General features: G+C 72.5%; 4 protein-coding genes across 8 annotated transcripts; 2 read left to right on the top strand and 2 right to left on the bottom strand.

Moving 5' to 3' along the window:
- Positions 1-162: 162 nt before the first annotated feature.
- CARNS1 (carnosine synthase 1) lies at positions 163-7,996 on the top strand. Of its 4 annotated transcripts, none has more exons than XM_038180043.2 (10): positions 163-1,129; positions 1,957-1,974; positions 2,382-2,613; positions 2,737-2,826; positions 2,945-3,429; positions 3,677-3,857; positions 4,300-4,385; positions 4,554-4,785; positions 4,876-5,147; positions 5,313-7,996. In XM_038180043.2, the coding sequence occupies exons 2-10, from the start codon at positions 1,972-1,974 to the stop codon at positions 6,528-6,530; spliced, it is 2,799 nt and encodes a 932-aa protein (XP_038035971.2). In that variant the 5' UTR covers positions 163-1,129; positions 1,957-1,971; the 3' UTR covers positions 6,531-7,996. The 4 variants fall into 4 exon arrangements, with proteins under 4 accessions (XP_038035971.2, XP_038035973.2, XP_038035972.2 ...); XM_038180045.2 differs by having other exon boundaries at positions 478-1,129; positions 2,397-2,613; XM_038180044.2 differs by lacking the exon at positions 163-1,129 and adding an exon at positions 1,175-1,524.
- Positions 7,997-8,243: 247 nt separating this feature from the next.
- Positions 8,244-11,606, top strand: RPS6KB2 (ribosomal protein S6 kinase B2). Of its 2 annotated transcripts, none has more exons than XM_072038578.1 (15): positions 8,244-8,383; positions 8,812-8,846; positions 8,911-9,031; positions 9,145-9,213; positions 9,296-9,443; positions 9,545-9,602; positions 9,712-9,812; positions 9,891-9,981; positions 10,074-10,164; positions 10,268-10,375; positions 10,465-10,527; positions 10,610-10,687; positions 10,794-10,898; positions 10,990-11,102; positions 11,199-11,606. In XM_072038578.1, the coding sequence occupies exons 1-15, from the start codon at positions 8,312-8,314 to the stop codon at positions 11,368-11,370; spliced, it is 1,425 nt and encodes a 474-aa protein (XP_071894679.1). In that variant the 5' UTR covers positions 8,244-8,311; the 3' UTR covers positions 11,371-11,606. The 2 variants fall into 2 exon arrangements, with proteins under 2 accessions (XP_071894679.1, XP_038035976.1); XM_038180048.2 differs by having other exon boundaries at positions 8,245-8,383; positions 10,791-10,898.
- A 251-nt stretch (positions 11,607-11,857) lies between these two features.
- PTPRCAP (protein tyrosine phosphatase receptor type C associated protein) lies at positions 11,858-13,337 on the bottom strand. Its single transcript, XM_038180052.2, has 2 exons — positions 13,183-13,337; positions 11,858-12,582 (listed from the first exon to the last, which is right to left on the bottom strand). The coding sequence occupies exons 1-2, from the start codon at positions 13,318-13,320 to the stop codon at positions 12,010-12,012; spliced, it is 711 nt and encodes a 236-aa protein (XP_038035980.1). The 5' UTR covers positions 13,321-13,337; the 3' UTR covers positions 11,858-12,009.
- A 439-nt stretch (positions 13,338-13,776) lies between these two features.
- CORO1B (coronin 1B) lies at positions 13,777-17,462 on the bottom strand. The gene is made up of 11 exons (XM_038180049.2): positions 17,360-17,462; positions 16,587-16,789; positions 16,373-16,495; positions 16,143-16,272; positions 15,864-16,045; positions 15,634-15,753; positions 15,448-15,552; positions 15,223-15,368; positions 15,075-15,132; positions 14,650-14,955; positions 13,777-14,396 (listed from the first exon to the last, which is right to left on the bottom strand). Exons 2-11 carry the CDS (start codon positions 16,785-16,787, stop codon positions 14,271-14,273), a joined length of 1,497 nt encoding a protein of 498 aa, XP_038035977.1. The 5' UTR covers positions 16,788-16,789; positions 17,360-17,462; the 3' UTR covers positions 13,777-14,270.
- Positions 17,463-17,493: the final 31 nt, after the last annotated feature.

The following is a 17,493-nucleotide window of genomic DNA, read 5'->3' on the forward strand; positions in this document are numbered from 1 at the left end:
TAGCGGAGGCACCGTGACGGCACCGAGGCGCCGGGGCACGGGACGGCAGCGGGGGACATGGGGTTGACGCGGGAGGTGGGGAGAGAGGAAGCAGCGGGGGGTGTGGGGGACACGGGGAGGCACCGGGGGGCAGTGAGATATTGGGGGGGGGGGGGGGGGAGCGGGATAGGAGACATGGGACATAAGGCAGCGGGCAGCACCGGGGGGCACGGAGACACCGGCGGGACACCGGGACACTGGGACAGCACCGGGGGTGTGGGGAGACACGGGGTACGGGACACGGTGGGCACCGGGACACCGGGGGGGAGTTGGGTAGGTGACACGGGACAGCACCGGAGGACGTGAGAGAGGCGGGACTGGGGATGGGGGGCTGCACGGGGGGCACGGGGGGCACGGACACCCCCGGGGGGGGGCACGGGACCGGGACATGTGACGGCACCGGGGGGCAGCGGGGCACCGGGACACGTGACAGGGGGCAGGGGACAGCACCGGGGGGCACGGAGGCACCGGGACACGTGACGCGGGACACGGGACAGCACCGGGGGGGGGGACTCGGGGGGGCGCGGGGGGACGGGCGCAGCTCTGCCCCCGCCGTCCCGCTCCGTGCGCGCCCCGTGCCCGTGCCCGTGCCCACACCCCCCGGTGCCCGCTCCCGCCCGGCGGGGCCGCGTCTCGGGGCCGTGCCGGTGCGGCCACGCGGGACCGTTGCCGGGAGGCTGTTGCCAACCCCGTGCCGCGGAGACTCCCGTGGGGGCCTCCGTGGGGAGCGGGGGAGACCTCGCGTGCCGCACCGTGCCGTGCCGCACCGCACCGTGCCGCACCGCGCCGTGCCGTGCCACGCGTGCCCCCGCTGCCGTCCGCTCCCCGCGTGCCACGCGCGCCGCCAGCCCGGGCCCCGTGCCCGTGGCCCCCGTCCGTGACATTTCAGCCCCGCGGTGTCAGCTGCGCCGCTGTCCCCGGGCGACCCCCGGCTGGCCGCGTCCCCGCACCCCCGCCCCCCGTCCCCGCCCCGCGCCCTCCCCCGGGGCCGCCCCGCCCGGGGGCTGGAGGCACCGCCGGTGCAGAACCGGGCACAGGGCTCTGCGGGCAGCGACAGCCGCGGGCACCGGCACCGCCACAGCGACCGCCGGTGGGTGCAGGGGTTGGGGTGGGGGGGTGCGTGCGCGCTGTGCACGCGTGTGCGGGGACTCGTGCACGGGTGTCCACGCGTGTCCGTGCGCGCTCAGAGCGCTGCGGGGACGGGGAGGACGACAGCAGCTGTGGCGCTAAGCCGGGGGACGTGCGGCGCCGCATCTCCGCCGCGCTGGGGGGACAGGCGACAAGCGACAGGGGCCGGGTGGCAGCGGCGGACAATGGGGCTCTGTGCCGCCCGCCGTGCCCGCCGCCTAATCCGGGGCACGGGGCCGGGCCCCCGGGGGGGGGGGGGGGACCGAGGGCTTTAAGGGCTCCGAGCGCTCCCCCGGCTGCAGCGGGGCGCTCCCGGGGGCAGGCATCCAGCCACGCGTGACCGCGGGCCCCGCGCAGGTACCGCGGCGAAAGGGCTTGCCGGGGGGCGGGGGGGGGCGTCCCGCCACCGGGGTCGCCCCCGTCGCGTGGACACCGTTCAGGCCCCCCCCGTGGGGTCCGCGGCTGTCGGCGCTGGCCGGGGGACGCCCGTGCCTCAGTTTCCCCCCGTGCCGGAGCCGCCGGGCTGGGGCACCCGGGGGGGGGGGCGCGCCAGGGCCCACAGCCCCAGGGCACCTTGGCACCGGGCGCAGGGGGGTCCCCGGTGGGGCTGAGCTGCCGCAGGATTAGGATAATCCCTGCAGGGGCTCAGCCGGAGCTGCCCCAGTCAGCAGGGCTGGCACCGAGGGGTGCGGGGGGAGAAGGGACACCGGGGCTGGCACCGAGGGGACCCCAGGACACCCCGGGGGTCCCCGCCCAACTCGGCTGACTCGGCCCCTCTGTCTTTTGCAGCCCCCCGACGCCAGGATGGTGAGTGGTCCCGGGAGGGTCCAGGCGGGGGGGGCTCTTCGCAGCAGGGCTCGGCGGTACCGGGCACCCGGCGTGGCAGTGCCGTGCCCACCCACCGCGTGACCCCACGGGGACAAGGGGACTGTTGTCTGGGAGCTGGCACTGCCCTGCTGTCCCCAAGGCGGTGGCTCCGCGCCTGGGCACCCCCACAGCCCCACAGCCCCCTTGCCCCGTGCTGCAGCCCTGCCCCATGCCTGCCCCATGCTGCCCCGAACCCCACACCCGCCCCATCGCCCCCACGCCAGCCCCATCACCCCTGTGCTCGCCCCTCGTCTGTCCCACCGCTGGCCCCAGCCCTGCCCCTGTCTGTGCCCCGTGGCAACCCCAAGGCGGGCACCTGGTCCCAGCCCCGCTGTGCCCCACAACAGCTCTCCGTGGACCAGGTCAGCGTGGAGCAGCCGATGAGCCCGAAGGAGCAGGAGTGGGCAGGGCCGGAGGCACTGTGCCCGGGCTGGCTGGACGAGGAGGTGCCTGACGGCGAGGTCCCCGAGGACACCGGGGACCCCGACTCGGCCACCCATGGCTACGAGTTGCTGCAGAGTGCCCTGCGCCAGGAGGGGCTGCCCCTCACCGTGGACCGCACCAAGGAGCCCCGCACGGGTACTGGGCACGGGGGTCACGGGGGCTGGCGGCTGGGGGCACAGCGCCAGGCTGGGGGCACGGGGGTGCCAGGGACGGGGTGGCAATGCGGTCCCATGCCTGCTGATCACCACCTCGCTGCAGGATTCGGTCCGCTGGACATGACTGTCTGCATCCTGGGCTCCCCTACCGCCTTCCTGCCCGTCCTGCTGGAGGGCGGCTCCCGCTGCCCAGGTGCGTCCAGCCCCCAGCCCCCCATAACGGGCAGCCACGAGCTCCCCCCGCGTCCCACTCTGGGTGGGTGCCCAGCACAGGGGGCACGGCCACTGCCCACACTCCTGCCCACCCGCAGGTGCCATGGTGCTGTGCCTCTCACCCACCTGGGCCAGCCGGGTGCCCTCGGAGACGTCCCCAGGTGCCTGGTCACTGCTGCTCTCCCAGGGGGTCTCCTTTGAGGCGGGGGGCCACAGCACCCTGGAGGTGTTTGTGCCCCCCCGGCGGGCCACCTACGTGACGGGCACCTTCAGCCCCGGGACTGAGAGCAGCTGGGTGGGCGAGCTGGCCCGCGACCTCGACTGCCCCACGGGAGGCTCAGTGCCACTGGCCCGGTGGCTGGAGGACCCGGTGGCCACCCGCCGGGTGCTGGCTGCCCGTGCTGGCCTGCACGTGCCCCCCACCCTGGCTTTCGTCCTGGGAACGGAGGGGGCCCTGCCTGAGGACCCCGCGCCCCCCGGGGTGCGCCTGGTGCGGCTGGAGGACCCCCAGGGCCAGGAGAGCCTGGTGCGGGAGGAGGTGTGCGTCTTCCTGGGGGGCACTGCCATGAAGCCCTACAGCCAGGTGGGCACCGGGTGGCACCGCGGGGTCAGGGGGGGCTGTGGGGCTGGGGCACGGGGGCAGGGAGCAGCAGCGGGACGCTCAGGGGTGGCTGTGGGGTGGCAGTCAGGGACAGCGAGAGGTGGTGCGGCTTGGTGGGGTGGCTGTGGGGTGGTGGTGGGAACGGGTGGCAGGGGGCGAGGGGTGCTGCGGCGAGGTGGCAGGGGGTGACACGGCGAGGTGGCAGGAGGTGACACGGTGCTGCATGCAGGTGGCGGTGCGGCCGGCAGGGTGGCGGTGGCGTGGGACAGGCACCCGCAGCACCCACGGGAAGGCGGAGGGGGCGGCGGTGGCGGCGGCGGTGGTGGCCCGGCTGAGTGGGCTGCAGGAGGAGGAGAGCGTCCTGCTGGAGGCCCTGGTGCCCACCACCCGCCTGCCCGCGCCCCCCCCACGTAAGACCCCCCCTCGGGCGCCCACCACCCCCGGGGGACGAGGGGGGCGGGAAGGGCCCCCCAGAACTCCCACCATCCCTGGGAAGGGCCCCCCGGAGCTCCCACGGTCTCTGTCAGCCTCATGTCCAAACCCAGGGATGGGGCCGCCCCGGACCCCTGCAGCCCCCTAGGGAGGGGGGGGAGGTGGCTGCCCTGTCCCCCTGCTGTCCCCTGGGCTGGGGGGCAGCACCCATCATAAGGGGGCAGGTGGGGAGACGAGGGGACCGTCCCTGGCTCCCCACCATCCAGGGGAGCTGAGGGTGGCCGTGGCGGTGGTGGTGCCACACCGGGCTGCCCTGCGACCAAGGGTGGGTTTGGGGGGGGGGGGTGCACGTCAGGGCCCCCTCCCCACGTTCCCGTCCTCGGGCTGCGGCGCGTCCCTGCCCTGTCCCTCGCCCCCCAGGCAGCGCAGCCCCGCGGCTGCCCGTGGCCCTGCGCATCTGCACCGTCGTCTGCCGGTCCTGGGGGGACCGGCCCCAGCTCTGCCAGGTACGGCCTGGGCGCGAGGGTGGGGGTGCCACGCACCTGGGTGGGGTCGGGAACCCCCTCCCCAGTTCACGTAGCCCCTGTGCCTGGTGATGGGGGTGGCACCTGGCGGCTCTGGGCATCCCCGGGGGTGGCCCATGTCCCCGTGGCGGTGGCGGCGTGTCCCCACAGGTGGCATGCGGCATGGGGCGCGCGGAGGCGCCGGTGCGGCACGGGGCGGCGCTGCCCCTGGGCCTGGACTCCAGCCTGCAGCAGTGGGGCCTGGCGGACCCGGGGCACCGGCAGGCACTGGCGGAGAGGCTGCGGGGGGCTGCTGAGGACGCCATGGCTGCCCTCCTGGCCGCTGAAGCCGAGCTGAGCCCCGCACAGCGTGGCGGTGCCCGCGCCCACACCGACATCCTCGGTGAGCACCAGCCCCGGGGGCTGCTCCTGCAGGGGCAGGGGGAGGGCAGCCCGGGGGTGCTGAGTGCGCCGTGCCCACCGTGTCCCCCAGGTGTGGATTTCCTGCTGTCGTGTGTGGATGACACCCTGGAGCTGGTGGCCCTCTCCGCCAACTGCCAGCGGTGCTTGGAGACCTGCCTGCTGGCTGAGGCCATGGGGCGCGACGTGGGGGAGCCCGCCGGTGACCTGCCCCGGCTGCTGGCAGAAGCCCTGCTGCACCGGGCACAGTGCCACCTGGTAGAGGGCAAGGACATCCTCCTGATCGGGGCCGGCGGTGTCAGCAAGAGCTTCGTCTGGGAAGCAGCCCGTGAATATGGCTTGAGGGTAAGGAGGCAATGGGGCTGTCAGTAGGTTCCAGAGTGAACACCGGGCACCGCCCCGGTTGTGCCGTACCAGTGCTCGCGCTGCGGGTGGCGGTGAGGGGCTGGGGGTGGGCACCCGTTGCCTGTCCCCACACCACGGTGATGCCCGTGCGGTGTCTGTGCACAGATCCACCTGGTGGAGTCGGACCCGGAGCACTTTGCAGCGGGGCTGGTGCAGACCTTCCTGCCCTACGACAGCCGGGAGCACCAGCGCGACGAGGAGCACGCCGAGCGGGTGGCGGAGCTGGTGCGCGCCCGGGACCTGCGGCCCCACGCCTGCCTCTCCTACTGGGACGACTGCGTGGTGCTGGCGGCGCTGGTGTGCCAGCAGCTGGGGCTGCGCGGCTGCCCGCCCGCCGCCGTCCGCCTGGCCAAGCAGAAGAGCCGGACCCACCAGCACCTGCAGCGCTGCCGCCGCGGCCGCCCGCCGCCCGCCGCCTTCGCCGTGCCCTGCCGGCGGCTGCGCAGCCACGGGGACGTGGAGCGGGCGGCGGGCGCCGTCCCCTTCCCCGCCGTGGCCAAGCTGGAGTTCGGGGCGGGCGGCGTGGGCGTGCGGCTGGTGGAGAGCGCCCGGCAGTGCCACGCGCACGCCGCCCGGCTGTGGCGCGACCTGCGCGCCGACGCCGACTACCCGGGCATCGGGCTGGGCTGGGGCAACGCCATGCTGCTGATGGAGTACGTGCCGGGCACCGAGCACGACGTCGACCTGGTGCTGTTCGAGGGGCGGCTGCTGGGCGCCTGGGTGTCGGACAACGGCCCCACGCGCCTGCCCGCCTTCCTGGAGACGGCGGCCGTGCTGCCCTCCTGCCTGCCCGCCGACCGGCAGGCCCAGCTGGTGCGGGCGGCCCTGCAGTGCTGCCGGGCCTGCGGGCTGCTGGACGGCGTCTTCAACGTGGAGCTGAAGCTGGGCCCCGGCGGGCCGCGCCTGCTGGAGATCAACCCGCGCATGGGCGGCTTCTACCTGCGCGACTGGATCCGCGCCGTCTACGGCCCCGACCTGCTGCTGGCGGCCGTGCTGGTGGCGCTGGGGCTGCCGCCCGTGCTGCCCGCCCGCCCCGCGCCCCGCGCCCAGCTGGCGGGCGTCATGTGCCTGGCCTCGGAGCACGGCCCGGCGCTGCGCCACGGCGGGCTGGCGGCCCTGCAGGGCCTGCAGCGGCGCGGGCTGGTGCGGCTCAACCCGCTGTTCGAGGAGGCGGGCGGGCAGTACGAGGAGCCCTGCCTCAGCGTGGCCTGCGCCGGGGGCAGCCCGGCCGAGGCCTGCGGCCGCCTGCTGGGGCTGTGCCAGGCGCTGGGCATCGACTCGCCGCGCTACCCCGTCGACCATTTCCTCTCCCACTTCAAATAGCCCCGGCGGGGAGCGGGGCGGGGGGGCGGCGCGGAGGTCCCGGCCCACGGCCCCGTCTGCCCGGCCCCCGACGCCCCCTGGCTCCCCCCCGGCCCCACAATGTGTCCCCTTCTCCGCTGCCCCCTCCCTCCAAGCCCCCCCTGGGCCTTGTCACCCGTGTCGCCCGCTCCCCGTGGCACGGGGACAGAGCCCAGGGGGAGTCCCGAGCCCCCTGCCCCACCATCCCTGTGCTGTCCCCAGGGGAGGCGTGGAGGGGGCCCCTGGACGAGCCTATAGTAATGGGGTGGCCCCCATGGCACCTGTGCCACCCCACAATGGCAGTAGGACCAGGCCGCACAGGGAGACCCCGCAATAACAGAGAGCACAGGGTGGTCCCACGATAATGAACCAGCATGGGGAGACCCTACGATAAATGAGCATGGGGTGACCCTACAATAGGAAATGAGCATGGGGAGACCCTACAATAACAAATGAGTACGGGGAGACCCTGTGATAGCAGATGAACATGGGGAAACCCTACAATAGCAAATGAGCATGGGGAGACCCTGTGAGGAAATACCATCACTGGGTAGACCCTACAATAACAAACCAGAGTGAGGGAGACCCTGCCATAACAAACATGGGGAGACGTTCCCATGACACATGGCCCTGGGAAGGGTCCCCGAGGACAAGCTGGGCCCTCAGGAGATGCTGTGTGGCAGCGCAGTGTGTGACAGCCACTGCTGCCCTGTCACCCCTCGTCACCATTGAGGGGTCTGACAGCAACAGATGCCACAGTAACAGCGGCAACCCTACAATAACACAGCCTGTGTAGCACCCAAGACCTCCCAGTAACAGCAGCGACCCTACAATAACACAGCTCATGTAGTCATCTAGTGCCCAAGACCCCCCTTACTGGGAGGAATAGTGACCCTAAAATAAACACACAGCCCGTGTAGCACCTGAGACCCCCAGTAACAGCAGTGACCCTACAATAATACAGTCCATGTAGTGCCCCAGACCCCCAGTAGCAGCAGTGACCCTACAATAACACACAGCCCATGTAGTGCCCCAGACCCCCAGTAGCAGCAGCGACCCTACAATAACACACAGCCCATGTAGTGCCCCAGACCCCCAGTAGCAGCAGCGACCCTACAATAACACACAGCCCATGTAGTGCCCGAGACCCCCAGTAACAGCAGTGACCCTACAATAACACACAGCCCATGTAGTGCCCGAGACCCCCAGTAACAGCAGCGACCCTACAATAACACACAGCCCATGTAGTGCCCGAGACCCCCAGTAACAGCAGCGACCCTACAATAACACACAGCCCATGTAGTGCCCCAGACCCCCAGTAACAGCAGTGACCCTACAATAACACACAGCCCATGTAGTGCCCGAGACCCCCAGTAACAGCAGCGACCCTACAATAACACACACCCCACACCGTGCCCCAGCCCCCCCAATAAAGGTGTGGAGCTCCATGGTGGTGTCGCTGTCCCACTTTCTGAATTCCCCCCTCCCCGGGCCCCCCGTGGGCCCCCCGCGGCCCACGGCTGACATTTGGGGCCGACCCCTGCCCTTTGCGGGGCCCGCCCGACACCCGAGCCGCCGCGGGGGCGTGGCCAATGGGGAGGGGGCGTGGCCTAAGGGGCAGGGGGCGTGGCCTCGGCGAAGGGGGCGTGGCCTCGCCCCGGACTACATTTCCCGTGGTGCCCCGCGGCGGGGATGCCGGGGTCCCCCCGTGACGTGTGCGGGGCGGGGCGGGGCGGGTGCGGCGGTCCCGGTGCGGCGCCGCCATGGCGGGGGTGTTCGACATCGACCTGGAGACCGAGGAGGGCAGCGACGGGGAGGAGCCCGAGCTGGGCGCCGTGAGCCGGGCCGGGGGCTGGCGGCACGACCGGGAACCGGGAACCGGGAATCGGGGCGGCGGGGATACGGGGATACGGGACGGGGGCACCGGGACCGGGGGGGGACAGCGGGGACCGGCACCGGCGGGGGAATAGGGACCGGTGGGGGACGGGGGAGCGGGGGGGACAGCGGGGACCGGGGGCACCGGGACGGGCTGGGGGCACCGGGACCGGGGCTGAGCGCTGGGGGGGGACAGCGGGGACCGGGAGCCGGTGGGGCACCGGGACGGGGCCGGAGCTGAGCACCGGGATAGGGCCGGGCTGGGGCGGGACGGGGAGGGGCACCGGGACCGGGCAGCGCTGGGGACAAGGGGCGAGGGGACGGACGGACCGGGGGACGGAGGGGGCCCCCGCCCCGGGCGGGCACCGACGCCGTGTCCCCCCCGCAGGAGATGGAGCTGGAGCCCCGGGGGAACGGCCTGGAGTAAGTGCGGGGTGCCGGGGGGGGCGGCGGGGGCCCCGTCCCCGCTCACCGCCCGTCCCCGCAGGCCCGTGGGGCACTACGAGGAGATCGAGATCTCGGAGAGCAGCGTCAACAACGGCCCCGAGCACATCGGCCCCCACTGCTTCGAGCTGCTCCGCGTCCTGGGCAAGGGCGGCTACGGCAAGGTGGGGGGGCTGCCCCCCCCCGGCAGCCGGCACCGGGACCCCAACCCCGGGGGATCAGACCGAGGGGGGGGCTGCCCCCGAGCTGCCTCCCCAGCGCCGCCACCGCTCCGCAGGTCTTCCAGGTCCGCAAAGTGCAGGGCACCAACACGGGCAAGATCTTCGCCATGAAGGTCCTGAAGAAGGTAGTGCGGCCCCCGGCGTGCCCCCACCACCGGCATTTCCCCCCCACACACCCCTCTTCTTCCTCCCACCCCCCAATTCCAGGCCAAAATCGCCTGCAACGCCAAGGACACGGCGCACACGCGGGCCGAGCGGAACATCCTGGAGGCCGTCAAGCACCCCTTCATCGTGGACCTCATCTACGCCTTCCAGACGGGCGGCAAGCTCTACCTCATCCTGGAGTGCCTCAGCGGTGCGGCTCCGGGCCGGGGGGGCGTGGGGAGGGGACACACACGGGGTGGGACGGAGCCCGGTGAAGGCCCAGGGCCCCCCCCATGGGGCTGTGCCTTGCAGGCGGGGAGCTCTTCATGCAGCTGGAGCGCGAGGGCATCTTCCTGGAGGACACCGCCTGGTAGGGAGGGCGGGCTCTGGGGTATCGCGTCCTGACCCACCCCCGGCAATGTGGGGGGTGCGGGGGGGCCCCCAGTGCTGCTTTGCCCACCCCCCCCCCTTTGCTGCAGCTTCTACCTGAGCGAGATCACGCTGGCGCTGGGCCACCTGCACTCCAACGGCATCATCTACCGTGACCTCAAGCCGGAGAACATCATGCTCAACAGCCAGGGTGGGCAGGGGGTCGGGGGGAGCCGGGGGGGGGCAGCGGGTTGGGGGCTGACTCCTTCCCCCCCCCCCCTTCCCAAAGGGCACATCAAGCTGACGGACTTTGGGCTGTGCAAGGAGTCCATCCACGACGGGGCCGTCACCCACACCTTCTGCGGCACCATCGAGTACATGTGAGCCCGATGGGATGGGGGGGGGGGAAAAAAAAGGGGTTGGGAGGGCCCAGTGCTCAGGGTGCCCCCCCCCCCCCCAAAACCCCCCCCAGGGCCCCCGAAATCCTGGTGCGCAGCGGGCACAACCGGGCGGTGGACTGGTGGAGCCTGGGCGCCCTGATGTACGACATGCTCACCGGATCGGCAAGTTGGCCTCCTGCTCACGGACTGGGGGGGGGGGTTAGGGGGACAGTCCCGGGGTGGGGGGGGGCCCCCCCTTCATCGCTGCCACCCCCTCCCCTCGCAGCCCCCGTTCACGGCCGAGAACCGCAAGAAAACCATCGACAAGATCCTGAAGGGGAAGCTCGTGCTGCCGCCCTACCTGACGCCTGACGCCCGTGACCTGCTCAAAAAGGTGCCTGAGCCCCCCCCCCCCCACCCCGGTGCCCCCTGCTCGGGGGGGGGGCAGCACTGGGACCCCCCACCTTGTCCCTTCTCTTCCAGTTCCTCAAGAGGAACCCCAGCCAGCGGGTCGGGGGGGGCCCGGGTGACGCAGCCGACGTGCAGGTAGGAATGGGGCAGGGGGGAGGTGTCACTGTTGATGCCCCCCCCCCCCCGGTGACCCCCCCATTTCCCACTCCTCCTGCAGAAGCAGCCCTTCTTCCGCCACATCAACTGGGACGACCTGCTGGCCCGCAGGCTGGACCCCCCCTTCAAGCCCTGCCTGGTACTGGTGGTGGTGGTTGGGGTGGGATTTGGGATGGTTGGGGGGGGGCAGCTCTGTCTCCTCCTCGCTGGGGGGGCCGTGAAGAGCAGCCCCCTCCCCGCAGCAGTCGGAGGAAGACGTCAGCCAGTTCGACACCCGCTTCACCCGCCAGACGCCCGTGGACAGCCCCGACGACACGGCCATCAGTGAGAGTGCCAACCAGGCCTTCCTGGTACCGAGGGGGGGGGACACCGGGGGGTGGGGGGGTGAGGTGGGGGTCCCTGACCCACCCCCCCACCCTGACCTGCCCCCTCCCCGTGCAGGGCTTCACCTACGTGGCCCCCTCGGTGCTGGAGAGCATCAAGGAGGGGTTCTCCTTCCAGCCCAAGGTGCGCTCCCCCCGGCGCCTCAACAGCAGCCCCCGCACCCCCGTCAGGTACCCGTGCTGGGGGGGGGGAGGCACTGTGTGGGGAGGAGGGGGTGCAGCGTGCCCCCCCCCTCACCGCCTCCCCCCCCCCCCCCCACCATACAGCCCCGTGAAGTTCTCCCCCTTCGAGCCCTTCAAGCCAGGGGCGGCAGCGGCAGAGCCCATGGAGCTGGGGCCCAGCCTGCCCCCCCCCCCTGAGGGCACGGCCCCCCTGCCCATCAAGACCGCCGTGGGCACCAAGAAGGCCAAGGGGGGGCGCGGGCGGGTGCCCAGGTAGGGAGGGTGGCGGGGGGGGGGTTGGGACCCGCCACGGGGTGAGGAGGGGCGGGGGGGGCCCCCAGTCCCGCTGCTGGCCGCGGGGCGAGGGGGGGGCCCCGCGGAGCTGCCGGTGCTGGCACGGCGGGGGGGCCCCCGGCACTGCCCCCCGGCCCCGTGTCGCTGCTGCCGGGGGGGTGCGGGCTGCGGGGCTGTGCCCCCGGGGGGGGCAGAGTGCCAATTAAAGCGTTAATCAGGCCTGGCTGCCCTCTGCTTGGGGGGCTGGGGGGGTGCCCCCTTCATTTGCATAGCCACGCCCTCATTTACATAGCCACGCCCACTATGCCCCGCCCCCACCTCCAGGCCCCGCCCCTTTTCCCCACCTCCCAGCCCTGGCCCATGTGCTGCCCCCTTGGCCCCGCCCCTTCACAGGCCCCGCCCCCTCCTCGAGGCCCCGCCCACTTGTTCCCACCCCAAGCTCCGCCCCCTTTCATCAAACCACGCCCCCAGGGGTGGCAACGTGTCTTTATTGGTCAGCGGCGGGCCCGCGCAGCCAATGGCGTGGCTCCGCCGGGGCTGGGGGTGGGCGCAGTGACACCATGGGGGCGTGACGTCATGGGGGCGTGATGTCAGAGGGCGGTGACGTCATGGGGGCGTGACGTCAGAGGGCGGTGACGTGGGGCCGCGCGTCCCCCCAGGCGGCGGTGCCGGAGAAGGCGTGCATGTCGCTGAGCAGGGCCTCCGCGCTGCCGCCCAGCGCCTGCCCCTCGCCCGGGGGGCTCTGCTCTGCCTCCAGCGGGGCCGCGGCCTCCTCTTCATCCTCCTCCTCCTCCTCCTCCTTGTCCTCCTCCTTCTCCTCCTCGTCCTCCTCATCCTCCCGCCTCTGGTGCTGGGCCCACGGCATCAGCTCTTCCTCCTCGGCCGGCGGGGCCGCGTCCCCATTCCCATCCTCGTCCCTGGGGGGCTCGGCGGGGCCCTGGCGGCCCTGCAGCTGCTGCCAGCAGCCCCGCAGCAGCGCCAGGGCCCGGCGGCCCATGGGCCGGGGGTGGTAGCGGCCGGCCGAGAGGCGGCAGAGGTGGCGCCAGGCCAGGGCCAGCCCCACGGCCAGGCACAGCAGCAGCCCCACCAGGGCGCCCACCACCTGGTCGCTGCGGTTCCCCACCGGCTCCCCTGCCGCCACCAGCCCTGCCAGCGCCAGCAGGAGCGGCGGGGCGGATGGGCACCGAGCTCCAGCCTGCAGGGACGGGGACAGGGGCAGGGGTCAGCTCCGGGGAGGGGGGTGCAGAGCAGGGCCGTGCAGAAAGGCAGGGGCTGGTGCTGTGGCAGGTGCCCTGTGACGGGAAGCTGTGGTCGGCAGCAGCTGCGGCACCTGCAGCAGGCCGGGCTGCCCCCGCATCAGCCCCAGGCAGCCCCCAGCAGCCCCAGTCCCTGTAGCACAACCACCCCCAGCACCTGCCCCATGCCCCCCCTGGCCTGGCGCCCCCAGCCTCCACCTCTCCCCCCCCTAAATCTACCCCTCAAGCCCTTGAACCAAGCCCTGTTGTCACCCATCCCACAGAGCCCACTGCCCCCCCAGGCATGGGAAAAGGGGGCTACCTCAGGGCCCCATCACTGCTGCCCCTGTGCCCCCCCCCCCACTCCAAGCCAACACAGGCTGAATTGGAACAAAGTGTGAACCCCTCCCCACCCAAATTTAACCAAGGGAGCAGGCAGGAGTTGATGCTTGTGGCTGGGGACATGGGGATGAGGGGGGGCTGCATCAACCCCTCCCCACCCCCCCAAGTTCACTCCCAGTCTGCTCCATGCCACCCCCCCGTCTTTTTTGGGCGCTCACCATCGCTGGGTGCTGCTGGAGCAGGTCCGGGTGCCGCAGGCGCAAGCAGTGCTGGGGGGGCCCCCCCGTGCTTCCTGCCCCCCCCCCAGCAGCAGCAGCGGATGTATCGATGCGGGGGGAGGCGGGTGCTGTCCCCATCCCCCCCCCGCCTACCCGAAATGGAAAGGGCCCCGGAAACCCAAGGTGGCGCATGAGAGATAGGGGTGCACGGTCTGTCCTCCGTGCCCCAGCGAGGCTCTGGGGGCTCCAGGGTTGTTCCCCCCCAGCCCTGGGGCCACCAACCCCCCTCCAGTGCCCTGATTTATGGGGGCCCTGATGCCCCCTCCCTCCCTGCCCCCACAGCTTTGAGCTGCTGCTGCTCTGTCCCCAGTCCCTGCCTCAGCTTGTGCTAAAAACCACCGCACTTTGCATCCCGCCTGTGTTACCCACACGGCGACGGGGCCATGCACACAGCCTGGGGGAGCTCCAACACACCCCAGCCTCACTCCTCCCCCCTGATAAACCAAAGTGAAACCCCCATAACCCTCACGGTACCACACCCCCCCCCCCCGGCAGGGCCCTCTGCCCCCCCAGCTCTTAGCCTCACCCAGCACCTTTCTTATAAAGACTTTTATTTGGAGTGAAAATATAGACTTTGACCCTGCCCTGTAGGGAGAACAAAGAGGGGGGAGAGCCCCACGATATAGGGGGGGGAGGATTCCATGGTCGCGGGGCACATGCTGGAGCCCCACTGGAAGAGGGGAAGGTCCCACCCCACCCTGGGGACATAGGAGAGTTGGGAGGGGGGCAGGGCTTAGTATTTGATCCCAGAGACCCCCCCTGGCCCTCGGGGGGAGCTGCAGGGGGGGGGTAGTGGTCCACAATCCGGGGGGCAGCACCCAGTAAGGCAGTGGGGTCAGGGAGGTGTACAAAATGGGAGAGATGGATGGACAGACGGACAGCCCCAGGGCAAGGGAGGTTGGTCTCGAGGGGAGGAGACCCTGGGGCGGGCGGTGTGGTCCCTGGTTGTATGTGAGAAAGGGGGGGGGGGACACAAAGGGGACACATCCCCGGCCGCGTGCCCTGGTCCCAGGGGTGTGGGGGAGGCCCTAGACGTGCCCGTTCTCCAGGCGGCTGAGCTGCTCCTCCAGGCGGGTGATGCGCTGGCCCTGCTCTGCCACCAGCGCGCGCAGCGCCGCCACCTCCTGCAGCACCTCCTCCAGCCGCCCGCCCGCCTGCGCACACCACGGGTCACCTGCCAGGCCACGCCCCCTCCCCTAGGCCCCGCCCACCACCCACGAGGCCACGCCCACCACCCACAAAGCCCCGCCCACCACTCGCGAGGCCACGCCCACCACCCACGAGGCCACGCCCCCTCCCCTAGCCTGCCCCATTCACTTCCCCGGAGGCCCCGCCCATTTCCCAAGAGACCACGCCCCCTTTTCCATAGACCACGCCCCCCCCCAGAGGCCCCGCCCCTTCACTCACCGTGGGCGCGGTGGTGCCGGTGCCCAGTGCCGGGGGCGCGCTGAGCCGTGCGGTGGCAGCAGGGGCGGCGGGGCTGGGGGCGGCGGTGGCGGCGGGGCTGGGGGCGGCGGTGGCGGCGGCGGGGCGGGCGTCGTGCAGCAGGGAGCGGCGGCTCACCTTGAGGTCGCGCTGCTTGCTGGGGACGTAGGCCTGGCGCAGGGACACCAGCACCGGCCCCGCCGTCTGCCCCGCCACCCACTCCTCCGCCTCCATGGCCGGCTCGGGGCCCGCCGTGTCGGGGTACAGGTCGTCCTGGAAGAGGTCCGACTGCCCCCCGCCCACCCCACCGCCGCCGTGTCACCCACTGGGATGCGCCACGCGGCCGTGCACCCCCGGCCGGCTCCGCGCATGGACCCGCTGGGTGTCCCCCCCCCGTCCCCGCTCACCTTCCTTGGCACCGTCATGATGATGGGCTCACACCTGCGCTCGTGCAGCTTGTAGAACCTGCGGAGGGTCACACAGCGTCACCGCGGGGTGCAACAAAGGGAAAATGGGGTCGCCCCTCACCTCTAAACCCCCCCACCCCATCCCCACCTGGCGATCTCGCACTTGCTGACGTCCAGCCCGCGCTTGGGCATCCAGCCCATGCCGCGCTGCGGCTCCTTGCTGGTGAAGGTGTTGAGGAAGTGGATGTAGGGCGGCTCCTCCGTGATCTCGAAGTACCGGATGCTCGAGTCTCCCTGCGGGCACCGCGTCAGGAGGGGACAGGCGGGGACGGGGCGTGTAGGGAGGGTGGGGGGGGAAGCAGCGGGGCCGCACCTTGCCGCAGACATACACCACGTTGGTGTCGGGGTCGTAGAAGGGCAGCAGGGCCCCGTTGCTGGAGTCCAGCTCCTGCAGCCCCATGGGCTCCTCCAGGTTCTCCTGTGGGGCAGGACATCAGCCCGGTGCCGCACCGCAGCCCGGCCCCCCCCCCCTGAGGGGCCGACCTCGGGGGCTCCTCACCGTGTCCCACAGCGCCAGCTGCCGCTCGCTCATGCGGCTGAAGCCGGTGGTGAAGATCTTGCCGTCGGCCAGGAAGATGGCACGCATGGGCCGCGCACCCTCGTGCGCCCGCTCCTTCTCCTGCGGGGAGCACGGGGGGGGCAAGGTCAGCGCCCCGGGATGAATGGGGGGGCGCGGCACCCTGGAGGGGGATGCACAGGGGGGTGAGGGCAGCCCGGAGCCGTGCTCACCGCCACCACGGTGCCGCGGCGGGGGTCGATGACGCGCACGCTCTTGTCCTTGCAGGCGGTGCAGAAGCGGGAGCCGTCGCGGCTCCAGCTGACGCTGTAGATGAGGTCGGGGTGCAGCCCCTCCAGGCGGTACAGCTCCTCCGCCGTGCCCACGTTCCAGATCAGCACCACGTTGTCGCAGCCTGCAGCGGGGAGGGAAGCAGCGGCACAGCTCGGCCGGACCCCCCCCTCCCTCCCCAGCCCCAGCTGGCCCCCCCTGTCCGCTCCCCGGCTCCCTACCTGCACTGAGCAGGACGTTGCGGGCGGTGGGGTGCCAGCTGATGATGCCCACGCGCTTGGAGTGCCCCTCCAGCACCACCACCGGCTCCGTCAGCGGCTGGCTGAGCCCCCCCTCGGGGATCTGCCACACCTGCGGGAGGGGGGCGGTGGGCAGGGGGCGTGGGGGGGAAGCCCCCCGTGTAGCCCTCTCCCCATCTCCCCATCTCCCCGCTTTCCCGTCCGCCCCTCACCATGACGGTGCAGTCCTCGGAGCCGCTGGCGATGACGTGGTCGTTGTGGGGGCACCACTCGATGTCCAGCACGGGGCCCGTGTGCCCGCACACCGTGGGGTAGGACTTGTCGATGCGGCCGGTCTGCGAGCACAGAGGGGGGGGGGGGTCACCGGACCCTGCCCATCCGTCCCCGCGGAGCCTCCCCCACCCCAACCCCAACGCCCGCTCCCACCTTGTGCAGGGGCAGCACCAGGAAGGCGCCGCCGCCGCTGGCCTCCACGATGATGGCCACGAAGGAGGGGTTGACGGCGCAGAAGGTGCTGTCCCAGGTGACGCGGGACACGCGGATGTCATCGTAGCACTGCTCCGTCTTCACCGGCTGCCCGAAAACGTGCCGGAATTTGCTCTGCCGCACCACCTTGCGAAACGACATGGCTGGGGGGCACCCCCACAGGGGGTCAGGCCGGGAGGGAGGCAGCAGGGCGCGGTGACCCCGAAACACGGGGCGCCCACGGCCTGTCCCCGCAGGGCCCGGTGGCTGCCCGGTGAGCCCTGGGGACCGGCGGCGGCACCGGTGGTGCTGTGGGGGGGTGATGGGGAAGGCTGAGCCCCGTTCCCTGCCCTGGGTAAAGGGCGGCCCCGTCCCTCCCTGCACGAGCGGGAAACCAGCGCTGGGCAAACAAACCCCACCCTGCCGGGACGGGGTCACCCGTGGGGACGGGGGCACGGCACGGGACCGCCCTGCCCGGGATGGGGCTGGAGGGGGCGGGGGGGGGGGGACACACCGGGGGGGCACGGCCGCGGGGATGGGGCCGCGGGTGGGGGTGGGGGCGGCCTGGTGGGGACAGGGCCGGGTCCCCGGGGTGGGGGGCGGCGGGGGGGGGGCGTCAGGGCCAAGGGGGCAAAGGGATGGGACCGGGGACGGCACCGGGAGCGGGGACACGGATGGGGCCTGGAGGGGACACGGAGGGGGCCCCGGGACCCCCCCGGGAGCCCCGCACTCACCGGCGGCCGGGCCGGGCCGTGCCGGCGGTGCCGGTGCCGGTGCCGGGCGCGGGGCTGGCGGCGGAGCCGGGACCGGGGGGAACCGGGGCGGGGGGGGGGGGCGGCAGGAAGTGAGCGGCCCCGCCCCGCGCGCG

This window comes from Anas platyrhynchos, chromosome 5, assembly GCF_047663525.1.
Source record: "Anas platyrhynchos isolate ZD024472 breed Pekin duck chromosome 5, IASCAAS_PekinDuck_T2T, whole genome shotgun sequence".
Classification (NCBI taxonomy): domain Eukaryota; kingdom Metazoa; phylum Chordata; class Aves; order Anseriformes; family Anatidae; genus Anas; species Anas platyrhynchos.